General features: G+C 39.6%; 2 protein-coding genes across 6 annotated transcripts in view; one reads left to right on the forward strand and one right to left on the reverse strand.

The window, feature by feature from the left end:
• LOC142979735 (uncharacterized) overlaps positions 1 to 23,292 on the reverse strand; it is a 150,730-nt gene that overhangs the window by 120,846 nt on the left and 6,592 nt on the right. The gene's annotated exons all lie outside the window — the stretch shown is intronic.
• The window catches only part of LOC142979732 (uncharacterized), a 95,163-nt gene that overhangs the window by 38,536 nt on the left and 33,335 nt on the right, over positions 1 to 23,292 (forward strand). For all 5 annotated transcript variants that reach the window (XM_076124842.1, XM_076124838.1, XM_076124840.1 and 2 more), the window contains exon 3: positions 88 to 903. In XM_076124842.1, the coding sequence (XP_075980957.1) occupies positions 148 to 903 (756 nt within the window). In that variant the 5' untranslated portion in view covers positions 88 to 147. The remainder of the gene's footprint in view (positions 1 to 87; positions 904 to 23,292) is intronic.

Raw genomic sequence — 23,292 nt, forward strand, 5'->3', positions numbered from 1 at the left:
ATTAGTTAGAACATGGTGTGATATCCTCTGAATACGATGTGTGTTGTGTCGGTGTGCGTGTGTTGAGTGTTGTCGTGATTGTTGCAGGGCTACAATGGTGTGTGCGTGTGCGGGGCAGCGGGGGGCGGGCGCGGCGAGCCGGCGCGCATGGCGGCGCCAATGAGGGAGGGCGCGCCGGCCGGCGGAGCTCGCCCCGCGCCCCACGCGCATCCCGCCAACTTCGAGTACGATGACAACGAGTGGGACATCGGCATCGGCGACCTTATCATAGACCTCGATGCCGACATAGAGAAGACGGACGAGGCGGGCGGCATGGCGGCGCGCGCCGAACCCGACGCGCAGCGCACCGCGCTCAAGATGAAGATCAAGCGCACTAAGCCCGGCACCAAGAGCTCCGAGGCCAAGCACGAGATCGTCAAGTCGAACGAGATGAACGGAGAGCCCAAGCCGACGGTGCCCGCGGCCACCGCGCCGCCCGCCGCTGCCAAGCGGGGATCGGGAGGGCACCGGCGCGACAAGGCGCGAGACAAGCACCACCACCCGCACCCTCCCCACGACGTGAACGGCGTAGCGCGGGTGCCGCCGCCGCCCAACGCGCCGGGCCCGCCCGCGCCGCAGCCGCCTGCGCCGATGCCCCCCGCACTGGCAGCGACGCCTGCGCCTCCTAAACCTGAACAGCGGCCGGCGTCCGCGCCGCGCCTCGAGCCCAAACCCCCCGCGCCTAGTGCGCCGGCGCCCGCGACTCCCGCGCCCGCGCCGCCGCCCGCGCCGACGCCCCCGCAGCACACGCCACACACGCAGCACACACCCACCACACCTTCCAAACCTGAGCCTGACGACTCGCGGCAACAAGACACGCACACGTCACAGCCTCCAGCCAAGAAAATTAAAACAGACTCTAAGGTAATTAACTCTGTTCCTTATTACTTCAGTCACAAATATTTACAAAATATTGAAATTAATTCCTGAAATCTGGATTACTTGCTTCACTAGCTTGGATAGCATTTATAGGAATGGCTAGCAAAATGAGCAGGACTGTAGACAGTGTGGATGGATACGAATAACGAACTCTAGTTTGCACTTCCGGTCGCCTCTAGCATTGGGCTACGGTTTCATAACACAGAAATAGACTCAGGCCAAGTGCACGCACTGTTGACTCACTCAATGTAATCTATCGATCAGCCAATCGCCTCTGATAACGGTAATCGCTCACTAATCGTCCGATTGCTCTTATCGCGTGTGTATCCGTTTGTTTCGGAACAGTGTATTTAATTGTCCGGGCTTAGGGCTGTTTGCGAGCTTGATTGAGTGCAAACGGTCGTGGGGTGTAATCCTCGGCTGTCGCCTGCCGCATCGGTTCATTAAATCACCCCAACGGGTCCCCCCGCCCCGCCGCGCACCTCGCCCCGCGCGCCTCTCGCCACAAACACGTCACAATACTCGGTGCACTCCACAAATTAATGCGATTGTGGCCTCTGTGGCAAATAAGGCTGTGTATCTTCTATGTAGAATTGCAAAAGCCAAATTATACTACAATGCTCTACGCTTGAATCCGCAATCAACCGTTGTGCCGTGAATTTTGATTTGTATTCAAGGTTTGCTTTTTGTAAAAGGTTCGGATTTACATATAAAAACGTAGACATAAACGATCCTTTGTAATAAGATTTCGAAACAAGTTATTTAGCTGTGATCATGGTGACATTTTAAAATAATAGTAAGCCATGGAATCCTTAGCCGTTCTGTATCATAGAGGGATTAATGTAGTCGGAAATTGTCACGCGCTCCGCACGCATAAAACAATAAAACTAATGTGTATTTCGCCATTAGTTCTCCGTAATGACCGGGCGCTTCCCTGCCTCCTATAAAGTAGATGAGTTACTCCATGAATAAAATAGCTCCAGTGAAGCATCCCGCCTGTGCACCTGCATGGGCTGCATGCAATGAACGTCTTTCACAATGCTTAAGCGAATGCAAGACACGCATCATTTATCATGTCGACGTGACTCCGAGCTATTGCCTAAGGTTTATGCAAACCGCCACGTCTCGTATGAACTCATCACGATCGACCACATCATATTATGGTTAGTTTGTTACATTAAAGTTTTATCAGGCCCGGCGCTCGACAGCTGCTTGAGCAATACCGCGCCCGCAATATTTTATAGCACGAACAAAATTACTGCTCCGCATAAATGTATAGGGTGAATCTAAGGAGGGATCCTCCCTTTGCTTTTCTTGTTATTCGCTCGAGGGTTGCGAACACATCCCAGTCTCCCAAATTCCATTCATTAATCACTGTCGAGGGCTCTAAAAATTTCTAAAGTGCCTGTGGAATCAATTTAACGTTCGCCCCCTAACTGGAAAAGTTTCACAGTGATAATTAAAGACGAGATATCAATTTTGAAGTCTTTACTCTTATTCTAACAATGTTCAAAGATTTAATCTACTTAATGTTATTAAAATATGATAGCGCTGAACGAGGACAAAAAATATAAAAGAGACTTCAAAGTCCTTTTGTAGTCTTAGTGCTTGAAATATTTACGTAGCTGTATTTACTTAAAATCTCAACGGTCTTTGTAATATAAATTCAACTTCTTTAAGCGTACCGTTGTTCGTTGGTAATGATTATGAAGATAGTAGGAATGGTTGTCGGCCGGGTGTGTTGCTCCCCTATATTTGCTTATGGATACAGTATCTGTTCACTCGTGACCATTGTCTGTTCTCCTGGTACTTAAACTGTCGTATAATACACTATTATTATGAGCGAATTTCGAACAGGGGTGACACCCCTCGTCAATAATTTTCAATTCGTTGGTTGTGATCGCGTACGTTGTGTAGCAATGTGGCTGTTTATTCTAATAACATACATTTACGTTACCGTTTTTTCCCCACTGATGTTGACTGCATTTAAAGATTTATTCACTGACAACGTGGAGATAAAGAAATGATAAGAATAATAGGTATCTTACTAGTATTGATAAAGGTGTGTATGTACCTATAGCTATCTTTCAGACTTTAAATCAGACGTCAAAATTGATAAATGCCTTAAGTATTTATAACTAACATTAATCATGTTAACAAACACATTCTATATTTATATCGAAACGAAATAAATTGCGTATTTATTTCAACCTTTACCTTTATCTAGTGATACAATGACGTAACAAATTGAATGATTATGATTATCTTTGTCTTCTAAATGCTAAATTGTTCATGGTGCATCCCAGATTCAGGCATCATAAAAGAAGAAAATGTTTGAAAGACACCATTATTCTATATATCAGTGATATTGTTTCAAAATTTTATATAAATTATTCACCATTCATTATTTTATCACACCACGATCATCACTTTCCTAGATCACCGTGATGTGATAAAATATTAAACATAATATCAATTTTCAAAGCGGACGCACATCAAATGTATAATATAGGGATGGACTAATTTATAACCACGGCAGACATGATAAATTAATATAATTTCTATCAAAGTGACCAGACTAGCATGATATTTAACATGTATATGTCGTCACAAATGAGGTTAATAGCACCGCAGCGCTCGATTATACCGATCGCTCTGAATAAATTTACATGTTGATTGCCGGCTGATCAGTGTTCTCACTAAACTAACTGCTAACTGGTTGCCAAGCTCACCGCTTACATTAAATAAATATGTTAGAGCTTGTGCCGCGACTCACGCCAATCCTAAAATCAATTTCTGTTTTGCCACTGATTGCACCTCTCGAACACTTTATGTTCTTGTAGCTCTTATACCGCCGCTGTGAACCCGACGCTCATGTTATTATACAACATAAAAAGAGAGACGGAATGTTTACGGTTATCAGTTATTTAAATACCCTCGAGAGCATCGAACGAGAGGATAATATAACAAGTGAGACGTGTAAAAATGAACCTTCTCCGACGTGAGTGATAAACTCACGAATTTTGCGCATCAACGACTTTATTTATATACGTTTGGGACTTTCGTATCACGTTACCTGCCTCGGGCGAATCATCACTCATTTACAAACGTTATTGCTACAGCCGAGCTCCATGACTTCACGCCGTGAATTAAAATTTTAATAACCTATACACGATGCAATTGATTGATGCGATAAAATAAATGGGCTGGCCCTGCAATAACTCTATCCGTAGGGTCCGAAACGAATCATGATAATTTTTATAAACGCACCATAACAATTATTATTCTTCAGCAGTGCTCGCCATGAAATGAAATGTTAAATACCCGAGAGAAGTTAATTGTTTATCGCTTCTTACTACAACTTCTCCGTACGTTCCTAGGCATGCGTGAATAATAAATTGTAATCACTTTTACTAGACGTGTTAGCTGTCCTCATAAAGTGGAAATGTGCTACTTATTCGTAATTAATTTCATACTTGAGCGCGTAGAACATGAAATGTTTTTCTATTCAAAGTTCATTAAGCTATTGATCAAGACAGCAGAAGGCGCGAGGAGGTAGTTTGCAGCCAGCTGCCGGCGGCTACTGTGTAATTATTATTGGCGTAATTAGGATGTGAGGCCGGGCAAAGCCCGCGGCGCCGACAGCCCGCTCCACTCTAACAAATGCCATTATTATTTCCGCTTCGTATTATACTCGGCTGCGGTTTGTTACGTTCTCGTTTATTATGTCATGAACAATTGAAACTATAATAAATATTCGCTCCCGCAAAGCAAATTGATTCAACATTAATTGCAGTGATCTGTAAGTTATCACGATCCACGTTCCACCGGCTCACCGAGACTCTACGTCGAGTAGTTCTGTCAGTTCAGTGTGGTTCAGTGTTCGCGGCTCGCCGGCGCTCGTGCACGGTTTCTGTTTACAGTTACTTATTTAACGGTCGTGCAATTTGGCTGAGTAACTGAATATTATTCCACTCGAAATGTTTGTTGGCCATTTGACAGCTGCCATATTGAGAAGCTGCGAGGTCCCCCATTATTATTTCTATTAACACTAAACTCAATATGTCGCAGTGGCGCAACACAACGTAGCGTTCTATAATAAATTACATGTTAGTTGTCATAAACCGATTTAAGTTAGTTACACGCTTATTCTCGTTGTGAGAGCTGGTTGAGTCGTCTGTGGAGTCGTTGGATATGTAGTCGACCGGATCCTGGATCGAGTCGGTTGTTTTGTCGGTCACGGCAGTAATCCACAGCTGGCGTTTACCTGAGTCTCTTTGTTCAGTGGAAAGTTTTGCTCGACACTGACGACTAACAGATTTGTCGTGTACCATCGTATCACATATTGCGTTCTATCCAACGTTATAATAGATAGATAGGATTCCACGTATTTCAATACAGATATAGAGGAAATACCTGTACTAGAAATGAGAGAGCGAGAGATATCTATACCTATCTTATATTGTTTTTGATGTGCACACAAAGTTATCCTAATGAAATAAAACCAAGTTTCATGTTCACGCCCGTTAGAAGTACGATAAAAAATATGAAGCTCAATAAAACTACACGAAATAAGAGATGTAGTTGCTCACAAATCGGATCGCTCGACTAGTTCGTTGACTAATAAATCCTTCACAAACAAAATATGGGGGAGCTGGGGATCAAAAGCCGATTTTTTGTTACTTTTTTTATAAGCCGCTATTTTGCCCTCTTTTGTGCCCGTGTTGTTTACTAATGGTTTCTGCTGGGTTCGACTTAAGATAATAACTCGGGTTTTTTCTCGCCCATGTGTGGAGTTTTTGCCGCCGGAAATGCGAGAATGCTGTTGGGTCGGATTAAAATATATATTTGTTGATCTTTCGGCTTAATCTGTAAACGGCCGAGTGCCGCGTGCATGTGCGCCGCGCTGTTGTTTTATTTTTGTCCAAAGCGGGCCGATTACGTGCGTTCGATTCACTTTCGTTTCGACGACAGCGTTTGTATTTTTAAAGCGATTGTGCTTTATTTAATGACACGCGGGGCGTTCCTCCTCTCCCTTCATTTTTCATCGGGCCGCCACAATATCCGTAATCGTTATCGTCGGTTAATCAATCACCGCTCTCGTTTAATTCCCCAATATCCTGCGGTATCCAACTAACAATTACATGTGAGGGTGTCCCGTACTCCCGTATCACCGGCGGGCAGCGCGGTGCCAATAACATAAATTGTCACGGGTGGTCGGAAGTGGCCCGCGCTCCTCTCTTCGAGCCCCTCCCCGCGCGTCCTCTCGCCCCGCACCTCACCGCCCCGGAGCCCTCGCCTCGCGTCTCAGCGCGTCTGTTCCCGACGAGAGCTCGAGATTGCTGTCGACTCGACAATCGATATTCAATCTCTTTTGACGTTTTATACGCTCCCTACTTTCTTACTTTGTGTCGGCGTTTAGGGCAGATGATTGGGATTGAAGCGAGCATTTCCCTTTTCTTTAATCGATGTCTGGTATTTCCTTTTCCATTGTGCCTTCATACTTGTACGTAATATTGTTTCTGATCGATGCTTTGATATTTGAAATCTATGAAACGAGCACTTTATCGTTCAAAGGGAGCAGTTTCGTTCGAGGTCTTTAATTATTGAAGAGGCGGAGTCACGATATCTACATTTTATTACACGTTCAAAGCGATTTATCATCCACAAATGTTTTTATTGACTACCTCATCAAAGTATTAACCGTTGAATCAATTACTTACCTACCCTTGAACTTTACTACTACTATTACCCATTCAACGAGCCGAGCGCCGAGCGATCCTTCTCGCCGACATGAACGAGTATGACTTTGCCAATAAATTAGACGGCACTAATTAAGAAAATTCAACAATATACGGTGTGTGTCGGTGTTGAGTGAGTGAGCTAAAAGCTTTTAATACCGTTTACGATTTCACAGAGCTGGTAATTACGACATAGTTGAACTAATTAGTGAATTCCGAGCGCGGCTCGCAGCCATCGGTCGGAGGTAATTACAAATCCAACCCGCGTCGCTTATCCTACCAAGTTATAATTGAAAGCTCGGTGGCCCAGAAGCCGAGCGCCTCGTGTATCGCGTTATTAGGTGCGCATACGTAATTTGTTTGTTAAAGACGGCACGCAGTTATACCCGCTGTGAATAATTTAAATTCATCCCCTCGATGGGACGCGGGGAGGCCGCCTCCCGTATCGATTCTGTGCTTTGTTCCCTTGCGTGTGTGCCTGTGTGTGACTGTGTGTCGCTGTGTGTGCGCCCGTGTTTGTGATGTGCATTCTCTACTTTCGGCCGTGCTCTGTTCCCCTAGTATTAGTGAGCACAGATTCTCGGCTCGTTCGGTCGGTGTGCCGCAAAGCCGGGCTATCAGTTGACACGGACTAGGGTTACCAAAAGTAATCTGCCCCTCATACGCGCTGCTTTATACCCGCCGAGGGAACTTTAAATATACATTGAATGTAAGCCTTTTTCATCACGTAAACGCTATAAAAATTAAAACTTTTATGTTTCGTGCCATAAATTATTCATGAGTTCTTACTTGTGATGCTAATTTCATTCTAATTTTAATAAAAGCATTCAAAACATGTAACATCATTTGATAATAAAGTTTTGACCTTTAATTTTGTTGATAGACAGCCCTAGTGCGGATAGATTTATTTGATCCGTGAACCAGTTGTGGTCTAGAGGAGCGTGGGTAAATATTTGAGAGTATCAATTTACTTAGTACAAAACATTTCAATTTGAATGTTGTTGATTTAGACTACGACCGGCGTGTTTACATAATTATCGTAAACAAAACGACACGTTGACAGCTCCAATATTAAGAGAAAATATATTATTAAAGTGTACATTCCACTTAATCTCCGTGGCTAATTCGGAATGTTTGTATCCATAATATTTAGATGTGATGTCGCCCACGCAACCGCGGACGTCTATTTCTACGCCAACGAGTTTTCATCGATGCCAAATAGACAAAATTGTGTCTTGTGGGCGTTGTAATAAGCATCAATTTGTTATCGGATCATCAGGGCTAGAGTGCTCTGTTGACAAGAAAACTGTAGGCCAACGTGAAATATATGATCCATTTAGATTTTTCAGCGATCATTAGTGTGGTACTATGTCGAATCTAAAACTGTAGTAGGTTTGACGTCCGTCCACTTGTCAGAGACGATAAACGTCATTCAGTATACGTTTTAGAGGCCACTAAATACTACTAACGACAGTATGACGAGATGTATGCGTGATAGAGAACGTTGTTTCTATAGATACAGTTCAATAGCGTTACTGAGATGCCAATGTCTTCTAATTTAGACATCGGTATTTAAACAGCAATTAGTATTCGCATCTGTTCAAGTCTAATACTTAGTTCTTTACACTTGTTTAATTTGCACTGCCTGCGTTAATGTAAGTCTAAAAGAGAGAAATATTTTACCTTATACGCATAAGTACATGCGTTGTAAATAAAATAATACTCAAGTAATTTAAAATATTTAACTATCAATATTTTCTTTTAAAGTATTTAACTGAATATTAAAACAAAGACTCACAAAAAACTTTCGTTACAATTTCTTTACGAGATTAGTTACAAGACAGATGAAATCGTTCTTTTGTATTTATTTCGACTTTCAAACTCAAGCGAATAAAATAGTCAATGTTTCAAATAAACCTGGCAAATTAAGTACTTCAAAATGCAGTACAGCACTTAGCAAGAATAAAATAAATACTCACACGATCACGTGTGGTAGAAAACACATGTAAAAGTTTGAATTCCCGTTTATTAACGTGTATCGCAAACAATAGACGGTGGCAACATCAATTCTTTTCAATTACAGTTCCAAGTGACACACAACGGCGTATATTTTTTGTGAAATAAATGGCATTGGCAACACTGTATGTGTAACTGGTCGTGCGAGGATGGATGAAAATAAACCAACGTTTTATTTTTATCAAGCGTGCAACGTGAAATGTGACGGGTTATCTGATGAATACATGAAATATAACAGCTTGCCCGCACGTCCGAGCAAATTGACTTAATTACTTGTTTCTGAACGAGTCGGTAGTCGGGACGCATTTAGATCAGCCATGCTCAAACTGACCGAGTTTTTGACAGACTTTATGAACAACGGACAGGTATAAATATTACTAATGCGTACGTTTTAATTTGTTGAATAATTCAAGGCTTTATGTTCATATTAAACCTTTTTTTATCAGAGTATTTGACCTAAAAAAAAACAAAAGTTTTACATTATAGTATCGATTCGCTTTTATCGATTTCACGTTAATAACAAATATTATGTCACGAGCAATAGTTGCGCTCTAACATAATATTTTTGTTTTTAATTTGACACATCTTGTGACTTAATTCGAGTATTGTATAAATAGACCGCGTCGTGTTCAAATAAAGTTAACAATAGCCTATTGTGAAAGATTTTTTTTGACGGTTATCGTCTGTGGGATGAACGAACATGTCGGCTTAAAACGCTTCTGTTTTCATAAAAAATAAAACAAATAAAATGTTTTTAACAAAACATAATTCCAAATGCATGTTTATACTAAATGACTAATGTCTTCAAGTAAACTAAAGGCGATGCATCGCAATTTATCACGATGTTATTAACATTCCTTTTGTTTTTGCATTAATAAGATTTTTATGCTATTGCTTCCATAAATGAAAGATGTGATGTGAATAAATTGTTTCATATTAATCTTTTTACACTTTAATGTCAATGTTCAACAACAACAAACGAATGAGATTTACATAAATTACGACGATATACGACTGTGTCAATTCTGCTACCTACGTACATCTGATTAAAAATCCTTTCGTGTCCATCATATAGAGCGATATGCTTTTCATATTTCATATTCTCTATTAAACTAAAATTATCTGATAAGTAAACACATAATTAACCATGATTAGATTTTAATTGATTGTAAACAAAGATCCAATTAAAGTGATATCGTATTATGAGTATTAGAGATATGATTAAAATAATATAAAAACGATAAGTGCGAAACAAACACTTTTAATTAAGATAAATAAATGATAATTTGATGTTATGCGCACTTCTACGCTATTATATATGAGAATAAATTAACTACTAATTAGGTATTATTTCGAATTGAAAGGCCACACCAACTTATTACAGTTGAGTTTATTGAGAGCGATATGCTTTTCATATTTCATATTCTCTATTAAACTAAAATTATCTGATAAGTAAACACATAATTAACCATGATTAGATTTTAATTGATTGTAAACAAAGATCCAATTAAAGTGATATCGTATTATGAGTATTAGAGATATGATTAAAATAATATAAAAACGATAAGTGCGAAACAAACACTTTTAATTAAGATAAATAAATGATAATTTGATGTTATGCGCACTTCTACGCTATTATATATGAGAATAAATTAACTACTAATTAGGTATTATTTCGAATTGAAAGGCCACACCAACTTATTACAGTTGAGTTTATTGTTAAATGGTTAACTGTTAAAGAGTCGTGCGGAGTCATAAGTACCAGGCGCACAGAACGCGGCAAGATGTTAGTCAAATGGCGCGCAATAGGTACGCGGCTTGGCTGAGAATAATTTCCTCAGCCATCACGGCTCGCGGCGGAGCGACAACTGAATAAAGTTTTGTACCGCGTTAATTGCCACCAGGGGCTCAGACCGAACGGCACGTCTTTAATGAGACGGCTTCTTTAATGAAAATACCAAGTGAACAGGGTTGTCAGCTCACTATTTACGAGAATCTAGCTTTGTAAACGCGCAAATTGGAATAGCTCAAATTCAGTCATCGTTAAGTTGCATAACTTTGTGCTTTCCACAGTCCTTTTGTGATTATCTCCGCCTTTTACGACGCTAGTTAGTCCAATTACGTTTAGGTGAATCACAGTTGGCTGTTATTGAAATACGGACTTTGCGTGAAGTCTTTTTATCCACTATTTGTTTTGTAAAAAGGTGGCTATTGTGTTCGGTCTAAAAAAAATATCCAAGTACAAAAAATATGTTGCCATTGAGGCGTGTAGCTGGAATTTGGAATGATGTAGTCAAATAACGCGAGTACAATAATATTGTTTCAACTCTTCAACAATACTTATTATGGTATCCGGCTGTTGTTATGACAATATTTATACGTTCACGGTCCATTTATAACGTGACAAGAAATATTCCAGTTGTTAAGAAAACAGAGCTCGTATTTATTAACGAAATACAATAACATCATTAAAATTCAATAATTATGTACCTACCTACGTTTTGTTTGGTTTTGTCATACAATCGTCTACAGAAATAAGACAAATAATACCCGTACTTAATTAGTGCAGAATGGTAGACGCTATATTTTTCGACATTGGTATTCAAGTTTGATAGACTCATTTACATAGAGATGTTTAATGTCTAGACTTTATTAATCTAGAATGACGATAAAAACTCTTGGGCTTAGCTTATTACTTAAATAAATGTATTTATATGCTTAGTAAACGTCGTGTAGGTGTTATTATTAAAAACATAATCATTTAAAACAAAGGGCAGCCCTGTTCGCATCCCCGCTAGGTGATATTCCGCAATGCCTGCCGGTTATCACGACACGGCGAACATAAATATAAAGAGTATTAATAGTTTTTATAACACGCCCACAATAATTATACAGATTGGCTTATAGCTAATTGAAATCGCGTGAATAATCGACTAAGATGCTGGACTGGCCGCAAACACGTCACATCGCGTGCGAACCATCGACAACAAAAAATAAATAAGTTATCGAAACATGACATGTGCTTCTCGGAACCTGATCAGTTATAACAACTTTACCATAAAAATGTCAACTCGATAAACGGCACAATCGCAATCGTTTAATCGCAAGGAAAAAATATGAATACATTCAATACATTATCGTTTTTCTTTTGTTTTTCCACATTCTCATGTATGACTCTACAAAACTTTAATGTACAAGTTATGTATTTCTAATCTACATTATATGATACGTTTCTGATTGCAAATGGTGATCGTGAAATTAAAATGGCCACACAAAAACTCTATTTAATCACCAAAAAAATTGATTGAATCGAAAACAGATTAAGACAAATGTTTATTGCTGTTTTTATAGCGTGTTACAAAAAATAAATCGATAAAAAGAACATCAAATAGTATTAGATACGTATGTAAAACTATTTATTTTATTTTGAGTTGATACTGTGTAACAAAAATATAACAAAAGCAATTATGAGTAGGAATCGAGAACGAACTTTGATACACAACGAAATATAGTTTCCATAATATTGAACCAAGTGAGTACAGCATGCTGATTTCAATTTGTTATTCAGTTTAAAACCGATTCTCAAAACTGGTTTATTCGTGTGTTTAGGTGTTAAAATACGAAAACCTCACGTTATCGTTCATCTTAATTATAATGTTATAATTTTATTATTTGAGAGAATTCACATTACTTATAATGTAAATGAATAATACATATTTTAGTATTCACACATTTACATATAAATCATCGTTTAGAATTTTATATAAGAGTATTATGGCGCGTTTATGAGTTGTAAATGTTTCTACCAACGTATTTTATCAACAAGTATTTTATTTATAATATTGTATAGACTAGTATGAGAATTAAATTGACTGTGGTATCTTATCTGCCTACTCGTAGTTTCGAAATGATAAAGTAGTATTGGGGGCGATAAAATCAATAATTTGTTGACAAGGGTCCAATCAGTGGCGCCCATTCCATTAACGTTGTAACTTAAAATAAATCTAATTGTGAATTGTTTATTAAATGGTTCTTAATACAGTTCGTGATTTTACAAGATTTATTTATTTAGTAAATATTTAATAGAACGGAAACTATGGTCTTATTACAACTTATTACTTTGTAACAATTAACATTATTACGCTTAAGGAGATACAGCCCATTTCTTGTCGACTTATGAGCCATTGATGAATAAATAACATAATGCTGCGTATTTTAATTCCATGTTCTTCACGCTTATCTCGTTCTTCTTATCATAAGCACACATCTAAGTTACGGTGTGCACCGAGTATAAATCGATGTACAATTGTACACGGTGTAATTTTGTGTACAGTTACACACTCATAATTACACTCAATTTACAGCACAACTCACGATTATTTATTTCCTGTGGACTCCCTCACCGAGTCTCGCCACTGAGTCAAGACGTTTTCTTATAAAAGAACCTGTTTGCTCCGTTAATTTATAAATTGAACACTTAATTATATCTAGTTGGTCATTTACGCCCGCGGCCGCTCGGATAAAAACTAATAGCAGGTACTCGTATCAATAATTATACATAATTTAGTTTAAATTACTGTATAAAGCGGTCACCGGGATCCGCTCGTATCCCACGATATCATTGATCAAGTATCATCTTACGTAACTAAATGATAACCCGTCTAATGTCAGATTTAATCATGTTAATGCGTCCGTTGATTGATGAATATAAACATTACAAACAGCGTTAATGCTATTGAAATATTAAGACATCTACGATTACGTATTTAGTAACCGGCTGGCGGCTGACAACGCTTGAGTAATATCAGTTAGGCAGTTTTTGCAATATAATTAGTTATATTTGTTCACTTGGGGGGAGAACGTTTAATATAATGCTCATTACTCAGCGCGCATCGAGCCGTTCCGGGGCATTTAAACAATGTAGGCGTCGAGTCCGCGATTGGCCATTATATCGTAAATCACTGTTGACGCGCCGCAGTAATTGGCTCGGTGACCGCGGCCCGCCGCTACGTCCGACTAGATTGCCTCTCCGCTTGATGGACCCCTAGTACAGCACTGTTTCGACACTAATGGCTGACGGCCGCGCTCATCTGCTACCCGCCTTTTGAATGCTTGATTGATTATAATGTCACATTTCGAGTTGATGAATCGTAAAATATAATTATTCGTTGTCATTTATTGCCTAATTTTACTTTTAGTTTGTGTTACGAGATAATAAAATTGCTACAATAATATCCAATGTTAAACAATTTGTTTAAAGAATGCAAAATAGCGGTAATTTCGTAACAATACATGAATGGTGTAGTGTATTGTAATTTATGCAATATCTACGGTGTGAAATATTTAACCGACATTGTAAACGATTGTACAATAGTGGCTGTCACACTTGTAAGCTAACAAAAAAGAACTGCTCATTGTAACATCAAATGGGGACAATTCATGCATAAACCAAAACCAATTACAAAAAACTGTTAAGTACAGTTGTTTTTATAAAACAAATAGCGGCCCCCCGACTTCGCATGGTTTAAACAGTCCTTTTACACAAAAACCTTTTTCTTGAATCATCCTATCTATTAAAAGAAACCGCATCAAAATCCGTTGCGTAGTTTTAGAGATCTAAGCATATGTACATGCAAACATAGGGACAGACGCGAGAAGCCAGTCTGCTATATACTATGTAGTGTACTATAGGAGATACTTAGCCCATTCAAGAGTATTATTATTCTTGTATAATTATCAGATATACCATATTTTACGATACCAACTATCACACGTTAGTAAGCTCTAAATGTATGGTTAGTTCAAAGACCGACACTTGACCATAACTACACAACCTCAATTGTCGATAAAATGGGTCATCTCTTAACTGAATGGCCATAATTGGTATCTATGAACATTGTCACAGTATAAGCATTGCGCACAAACTGTGCTATGTCGTTAACATTCCTTCACAATGAATGACACGCCGTCTTGTCCATTCACCATACATTACGAGTGAAAAGATGTCAACTTTCTTAACAACAATTTTACAGTATGTCGCAACACTGGCAACAAACTTCTACAATATACACATAACACAATGGAACTACGAGTCATTTAAAATTTACATTCTAACAACACTCGGAGTTTTTCTGTTAGTGCAAAAACTTGCGGATTTGAAATTAAATGAGCAATTGTATTGTTATAGAAAAAATACTTACGTACCTCTTGTGTATCAATGTCTATTATTGTACATAAATTATTAAAGTTTTTATGAAAATTATGTTCTAAAGCAATATATTAAACATTTGGGAGTGATTACTCTTGATAGCTTAGATTTGTGTGAATTTAAGGACTTGGTAGCGAAAACATTAACGTTATATCCTGTTAACTTTTGTTGTTTGCTAAACGACGTTTCATCTGTGTCACGTTTCCCTCGTAAACCACGCGGCGACTAATGTACTGAACCTCGACATAAAACGAACATAATACGCCTACTACAAGTACCGATAAATCAACCATTTTCAAACTGACAGCTGCTAACTTTACTCTTCAATACGTATTCACGGAGTTTTAAAGACTTCACTGTAATATATTCTCGGTATTCTGCTTTAGCTTCCACCACTTTAACCAGTACAATAAACAGAGATAAACATATCGTCGTATTTTGTGATTCTGGTTACATTTGTTTACGCTAAAAAATAAGTACGACATGAATATAAAACACAAATAACAAGTCCTAAAACAGCTATATTTGTATTTTTATTTGCTTGGAATGACTCCAACGGCCGTCAAAAATATGTGCGTGACGTCATAGTGCTGTGCATCCATTCTAATATCGTTGAATTTTTCTCCATTTTCTCACAAAGAAAAGTGTAGATGAGCTCAAAAGAATAGCCCCACTTGGCTCGTCGTCGGTTTGGTAGTAATTTTGCGAAAGACGTTTAATAGTGGCACGGCCGAGTCGTGGCGGGTGACAAAGGCACTGCACTAACGGCGGTCCATTTGTCGGCGAGCACGGAAGGCGCCGCGTCCCCTTTATTTCTGCTGCTCTGAGCACCGCTGTGCCCGATCGCAATATCCTGGACGCCATGCAAATGGCGGCCCAACTGCCGCGTGCTGCTCGTTTTTATGCTCGCCTGGTACAAACGGCTTTTGTTTTCAATGGTTAAATTTCGGTCTTAAGTTTTTTGTAGCTGCATCTCCATTCAATTAACCCAGTAGAAAAAGACCACTGAAGTATTGTCGGTATTATCTAGTCTTTCTTCATGAAATCTATTTTTAAGTCGTTCAGAATAGAGATGTGAAAGGGTATGACGGTTTCGCATCGTCGTTCATAAATATCATAATATCTTCACTGTACGTCTAGAAACACGTTAAAAATGTTTAATGCTTGTAATGTTCCACTACTTAACTGTATATTTTTATCTTTTGCAGGTAAGACAAAACTGGCCGGGCAGGTGAGAGTTTTATTTTCTTTGCGGTACGGGCGACATGTGTGAACTTTATTATGGTTGCTTTTATTGTGGGGCACAAACGCCGCGCCTCGGCGGCCACATTCCGCCGCCCTCCCCCGCGCGACCCCTCGGCGATTCACCCAAATCACTTACCTTCTTCATGTACTTAACAGGACACGCCTGTTTGATGGGCTGAAACACTCGTAAACGGCGATGAAAACATCACAAAAATATAGTTTCGCCAACGGCATGCGACATCCTTATTTACACAAGTCACTTATCGCAAAGTAAATTTACACGAGCAACGGTTCCGCGGCAATAAATTTATTATAAATTACGAGATGTGATGTAAAAAAAAGGTTACACGGTGTCATTGTTTGCGTAGTCGACGATGCGTGTGAACTTTAATGTCCGCGGCATTGTCGCGGCGCGGCGCGCTAAACGACTTACATCAGCGACCATTCAGCCGAACAGAGACGCGCATTAGGCCGGCATTAAAGCTGACTTAGCGCATTAGCACTCATAACAATAACGGCCGACTGAGGCGAATTACTATTTATTGCTGCTATTTTGAAACGACATTAAATTACAGGCAATACGAGGCGACGTGAGATACATCCTTATCTGCGTCGTTATTGCCGCTTTGACCTATTCGAAACGGCTAATAGTCGATCCGAATCGTTTGTGAGAGCTGTAGGTGCGGATGTTTGGGCCGAGCTATGCCGATGCGTAATGATAGCGGACTGATACAGATCGGTGATTTCATCATTGGAGCGTCACACCGAGAAGCACCGACTCGCACGTCGCGATACATATAGTCGTTGATGGCTGATTGATTCATTTTAGTGTAGATAAAGTCACGTTGTGAGGCGACAGCCTTTATAGCCGCAGATTTTATTGTCTCGTGGAGGATATAAAGAGGTCGGTCGCTGCTACGCGCCGAGCGTGAGTGCCGACGTACGCGAGCACTAATGGCTTTTGCAATATTTATTGCTCTAATTTAAAACAAAATATTTTTGTAGTAGATATATAGCTTTATTTGTCGATTATAAAAGTTTAATTTATTACAACTGCTTTTCATTTCAATTTATACTTTTGCCATTTTCATCCTTTGAAACAAAATATTTACAATTTGGCGAAGCTAAATTTACATTGCAGTATGATTAAACGAGGTACTAAAATAAATACGAGGAGGTAATATCGTTGGAGAAGTCGGCCATTTGCATTGCAGCTCGTCCAGGAAATTGCTATTGGAGCCGCGCAGTACACACTTACTCAGTCGGTGTATTAAGTACTGTCAGATTATCAGACACCATGACGGTAACTGCCCACTTCCATCCATCAGGGACATTCATTAATGTCGTACTCATTGAAATTTATTGCAAACACCGTCAAACAAAAAGTAATATAAACGAGATGTCGAATTACATGTCTAACTGTCAACAGAGCGATAAGTGCAAAAGTGTAATAGCGGTACACTGAGATAACGTTTGAATGAAAACATAGTTACAAAACGCAATTAGTTCTATCCGAACAGATAAAATCCATCAGATCTATTAGTTTGGTGTAATCTCGTGAAATTATCTTGTTGGCCAGCCTTCATAGTGAATGGAATTATTTGTTCAATTTGTGTTTTATCTTAGCGGTGGTCTGTACAGCGCTCGCTCGCTCATTCTCTACGTAAAAATAAATCATTACTTCGCCACGTTCCGATTCGCTTTTGTTTCTTTTACAACGGAACAATTTGTTGTTTTTTTATATTTAGAATGGCTCTAAAATAGAAACAAGACTTCATAAACACGCAAACATACTAAAATACTCGCGTAAATGCATACATAAAACCTACGTGAGATCGAATTAACGTGACTTCGTACCAATTATGGCCGAACATATTAAAACATTTTTATATTTAAGAACCTCGTTACCAATTTGTGTTTTAAACACAGTTTATGCCATAGTATCAGTGTTGATTTTTCAACTACATAATTATAGTGGCAGCCCTGTTCATATCTATTTGTATCAAATGACTCCGCATATTTAAAATATCACAAATAATTTACATACGTAATACCCTGATTTGTTTTCTTTGTTAACTAGGTCATGTATGTACATTGTTAACTCATTTGCAAGGTCATCATATTATCGTGCTGCACATAATGTGACAATTTCATAAGTCGTTATATTAATTGTTTGCTCTTCAGTTGAGTACACAAAGTTTTTTTACAATCCGTTCTAGCAGGGATAGAACGTGCATGAATAGTAAATGTTTTATGATCCGTCCTGGCCAGCACTAAAACAACAATGTTCTACTCGGCTGAAGCATTTATAATAGTAGATTTAAATTTTTTATAGTGTAATTTGCGAGCTGCGAATCGTTCCTGCTCTCCTAGTATAGTAGAACGGTCGCTTTGTTGTGATGTAATTCACTTTGCGGCAACTAGTCGCGCCAGGTGTTTGTTTTCTATGACTTTTTCCACGGTAAAACGGCTATTAGCGTGAGTGCACATGAGTAGTACGGTTTAATTATTTAATGAAGGTGGCGCGGCGTGTCGAGTGTGTCGACTCGACGGACACATGGCCGGCTCGCCCGCGGCACCGCGGCCCCCGCCAAATGTGCTTCTAATTACCCAGCCCTACTTTTAACTAATAACTCGCTAGTGAGTACAAATCGCTCGCTCTATTTTCAGTTAGCACATACGTTACGTTCAGTGACTATTTAATTTATAGCTATCGAATAAATTTCACAAGTTAAACGTAAATTACACCACAACACGATCGTTACTCTCTGTCCGTTTACTAAGTGGATTAAAACAGAATCTTTTGTTTTTTCAAGTATTCCCACCCCGACACACTGAATCAGGTTTCGGGCAGGCCGACTTTGAAGTTTTATCTCTGTATAAATTGTATTAGTTAAATTTTCTTAACTTTGACAACGTAACCGTTTCTACGAATTGAAGTTTCTTCGAAGATTCTTTGTAAAATTAATAAAGTTTTAATTGAATTCTGTTGAAAAGCAATTTAGGGTTGATGTCAACCGGGTTTGTAGTCTTTTCGAGTTGAAAGAAAACATTATCATTTAAATCATACGATAGTAGTGGCCGGTGGTGGCTGTCGGTCGCCGGTCACGTGTCCACAATTCCTTTGTCCGTGTGACAGAATTTCTCGGAGCTTTGCGATCCGTCACGATAGCTATCTCAGCGCAGACATCCCGCCGACGATTTCTTGCTAAATCACCACCGTCGCTGTCATTTCTCTGAAACTACCGAATTGTACTCGTATTTCTAGCTACCAAATCGTTGTCTAAATGTTTTCGTGTGTGTTGTACCGTTGTATAGTGCTGTACAGTGTTATATGATTATTTTGTTAACCCGCGGTAGGTAATAAAGCAAGTTAGCAGCGCGTTCAATCCCGTCACGACTGACGCGAACGTCGGTAAATCAGAGTTAACGCTTTCTTTGCTCCGGCGGATTTATGGGCAAAGGCTCGACACCTAGCTCGTGTATCTTCCGTGGCTTTGTGCTCCCCTAGTACTGCGAGCATCTGCGAACTATTGCGCAGCCCGACACCCGGCGCTCAGTTTACCTTGCATTTTATTTCAATAAACTCGCATTCGACTCGAGAGATAAAATAAACAGAGCCGATGTTTATAATACTTCACGTCCGCTTATAAAAACATACGTATCTTTTTATCGCACAAATTCCTCGCGTGAAATAAAAACGCTTTGAATATGACAGGAATAAATGAGACGTCTTGTAGTTGAAATAGTGCGACGATAGTGAGAGCAATCGATCACAGGAACTCGGCTCAGGCACGAATTGCAACATTTATATAGATCCGAGCTTTCCCACTTTTATCCCACCGAGAGATTTATATTCACGCGCGACACCTCTACGCCCTTTGAAGTTGTTAGATGGGGGGAATAAATTCTTACCGCGCTCCGTCCTTGTTTTTAATTAAAACGCCATAAAGTTGAATGCTTTTATATGTATATGTATAGAAGGAATATGATAATTAAGAAAACAAAGTGAAACTAACGACCGCTCTGTAATAAATCAGAAGGGCGAACACATAAAAGATGGTGTAAATGTTAAAAGCCATTACCGGAAGCCATTGTCCGAGTGAGTCAGGGCTCGAGTGTGATCTCCACTTAATCCGGTGTACGCGGATAACAACGCTAACAATGTGATAAAGCGGCTCCGGACACGTCGCACTCGCTCGCAATAACTATAAACTATCAACCGCAAACGTCTGCCATCTTGTAGCCGGAGTCGATGAAATATCCACCTCTCCCTCACTCCTCCAGGGGCGGCGGGCGCGTTGTCTCCCTCGACCTCCCCACGGGGCTAGTGCACACGGGCGTCATAAACGCAGCGTCATCGTGCCACTTGGAAATTCACATCTCGTACACAGATTTGATTGGAATAGTAAAACAAATAAATGAAACGGATATGTTCTGTCTTTAATTCAAGAAGTTCTTTCATTCCTTTTGTGTTAGCAATAAATGTTGATTCTTGACTGTTGTTTTGATTTACGGTTAAGGTGTTTTATGAATTCTGTTTCACCGATGTTGCATAGAATTCATAGTTAGTGACTCGTCTGCACCGGTATACGTCGTCGACGTCGGCGTCGGTGAGCTGAATACCGCCTCAGTTTCGTATTCTCCTGGTATTGGAGTTTAAATTACACGAATTAATCCAGTCGGGTACTTTTCGCTTTTCTCTCGGGAATGAGTGTTTACGAACCCCATCTCGTATGGTATTTTTGTTACTAGTCCTCATCGTCATTGCAGTTGTTATTCCTGGAATCAAATTTTAATATTATTAAAAGAATATATGGTTTGTCGACTTGGACCTAATTCGGATATATTTCCAAAACAATGAAATTGTTTCTATTGTTGCCACACATGTTTCATGTTTACTATTTCAGCGGCTGACGTTAACGTTTCATAAACTATAAGTATTTGTGGCTTTATATGTCCGCGTTTTATTGTTCTGTTCGATAGCACTGAAGTGATCTATCGTTTAGTTAATAAATCTAAACAATGAATGTATTGTGTGTCGTTATGTGCGTATATTGAATTGAGTATCACAAAGAAATGTTTTAGTTATTCAATGGTTAAATTAGTATGGCGATCACAGAGCACTTTCTCAATGGCGCGATGTCGCATGAATTATTGATGTAGGGTGGAACAGGCAGCTCGGCAGCCAGACGCGGCTCGGCGCGACATCTCCGCACACCATTTTATTGTTATAAATTATTCTTTTTCTTCCCGACCACTTTTATTACTACATCACACAATTCGCTGACTTTATTGTCCCTCATCACTTTTAATACCGATGGACCGTTATTTATTCGTGCTAATTTACACCTAATTGTAATACGCCTTAGCGTTTTTATCCTAGCAATAAAATACTTAATTGAACTCTTGCCAAGAGCCGGATAAAGCTTGCATTATTCAACATCAGAGACGCTTCGATTTAATGTTTAAACATTCATTTGGGTGATTAAATTTCATTATAAGGTAACAGTTATTACCAACGAAACTGATTATAAGCTCGCTACGCGGATCGTTTGTAACAAGTGGTTAAGCGAAATGACATGCATTTATTAAGATTTTAAAGCGATCAATGAGACTCCGTCGAGGGGGTTGTTAGAGCGGCAGCCGGCCGTCACTCCTCGTCAACAGGTTCTCAAACTGTTAATCAATTACACACACCGTTGGTTCGCGCGCTTTTTCCTCGGCGTAATGGATACCGCAGCTCGGAGCGCGCAGCTCGCAGCGCTGTACACACGTACCGGTAATAAGTACGTAGCCATGTATGTACACAGCGAGTCGGTTGGGTTCACGCACGAATGCCTCCACGAGTGCGAGGGTAAGCTGAGCGGCGAGCTGGCTACATGCTGTTCTGTGCCCGTGTGCGGTTGGCTGTTTTTTATTCTGGCATGTGTGCCAGCTTTATATTGGTCGTGGGGCGCGGATGGCATCGCGCGTCGCGTGTGTGCCGCTGCTATTTTTCGAGAGCCCCGCTTGCGTGTACGGTGTCGTTTTTGCGCTCTCTTTGTTTTATTGTTTTCCTTTGGCTCTACAAAAATGAGCGGTGCCGTCGTTATTGTTCACTCGCCTCTTGTCTTGTACTGCCGTTTGGAACGATTTCTTAGAGCCGGTTCGGTTGCATTATAATGGCATTATTAAACGCTGTAATAGACTACGCTTTTTGCCTTGTTAACGCTCTATTCACGTCTATTTTTTGTCGTGGTTCGAAGACATAAAAGATAATTGTTTCGTGGAGTGGGATGATGAAAAAATCGACACGGTAACTGATTTAAAGGGCTTTCGGAAATAATAGAACTAAGTTTTAAGATACGGCTATCGGGAAAGCTCGGGGCCTCGCATTTACATAAATACGTGGAGTTAACGTCCGCGGCCCAAATAAAGACGGAACGTAATTTGCATATGCAAATATCTTGTCGTTTTCATGCAAATACTTACTTGGTGTATTACAGACGGCTTAATGGTACTTACACAGCCTCTGAGATCCCCCGGGAGCCTGGATACTTGCTTGCCGCTCCTATTTGTCATCTTACACTGAAATTGAATTAACAACCATATGAAATATTTATTGACTGAATGAATTACTATCCGCCGTTGTATAAAAGTTTGCAGATTATTGTAAAACATTCATATAAAAAATGGCACAGATTCGACATGGGCTCACATATAAGCGAGCTATCGATACATACACATGTGTGGGTACAATCAAAATGCTTTTGAAGCGAACAGGTTTTGCGCCTGGGGGCTACAGAAATGTCAATCATGCTATTGAATCGAGATATATTTTTTGCCGCATGCTCATCTCGACTGAGCGATGATAATAACACTTCGTAAGTACCTAATTGTGGTGTCATTACCTTTTAAGCAACTCGAATTAGCATAAACACTTACCTGAGCGAATAATTACGTATTTTATACCATTTCGAGGTTTTTTTTTAGGAAAATAGTAGTTGATAAGTTAAGTGTCCAATTTATTATGCTGCATCTACCACAAAATGGTTGCTGTAAAAATGTATTTTTATTTATAAAACGCTTTAAACTTGCCGAGTACTGGTTAGATATTGGTCGATGTAAACATGGTTTAATGCTTGTTTCACTTACATAAACACATTTTACGTGGCGTGGTAA

This window comes from Anticarsia gemmatalis, chromosome 17, assembly GCF_050436995.1.
Source record: "Anticarsia gemmatalis isolate Benzon Research Colony breed Stoneville strain chromosome 17, ilAntGemm2 primary, whole genome shotgun sequence".
Classification (NCBI taxonomy): Eukaryota; Metazoa; Arthropoda; class Insecta; order Lepidoptera; family Erebidae; genus Anticarsia; species Anticarsia gemmatalis.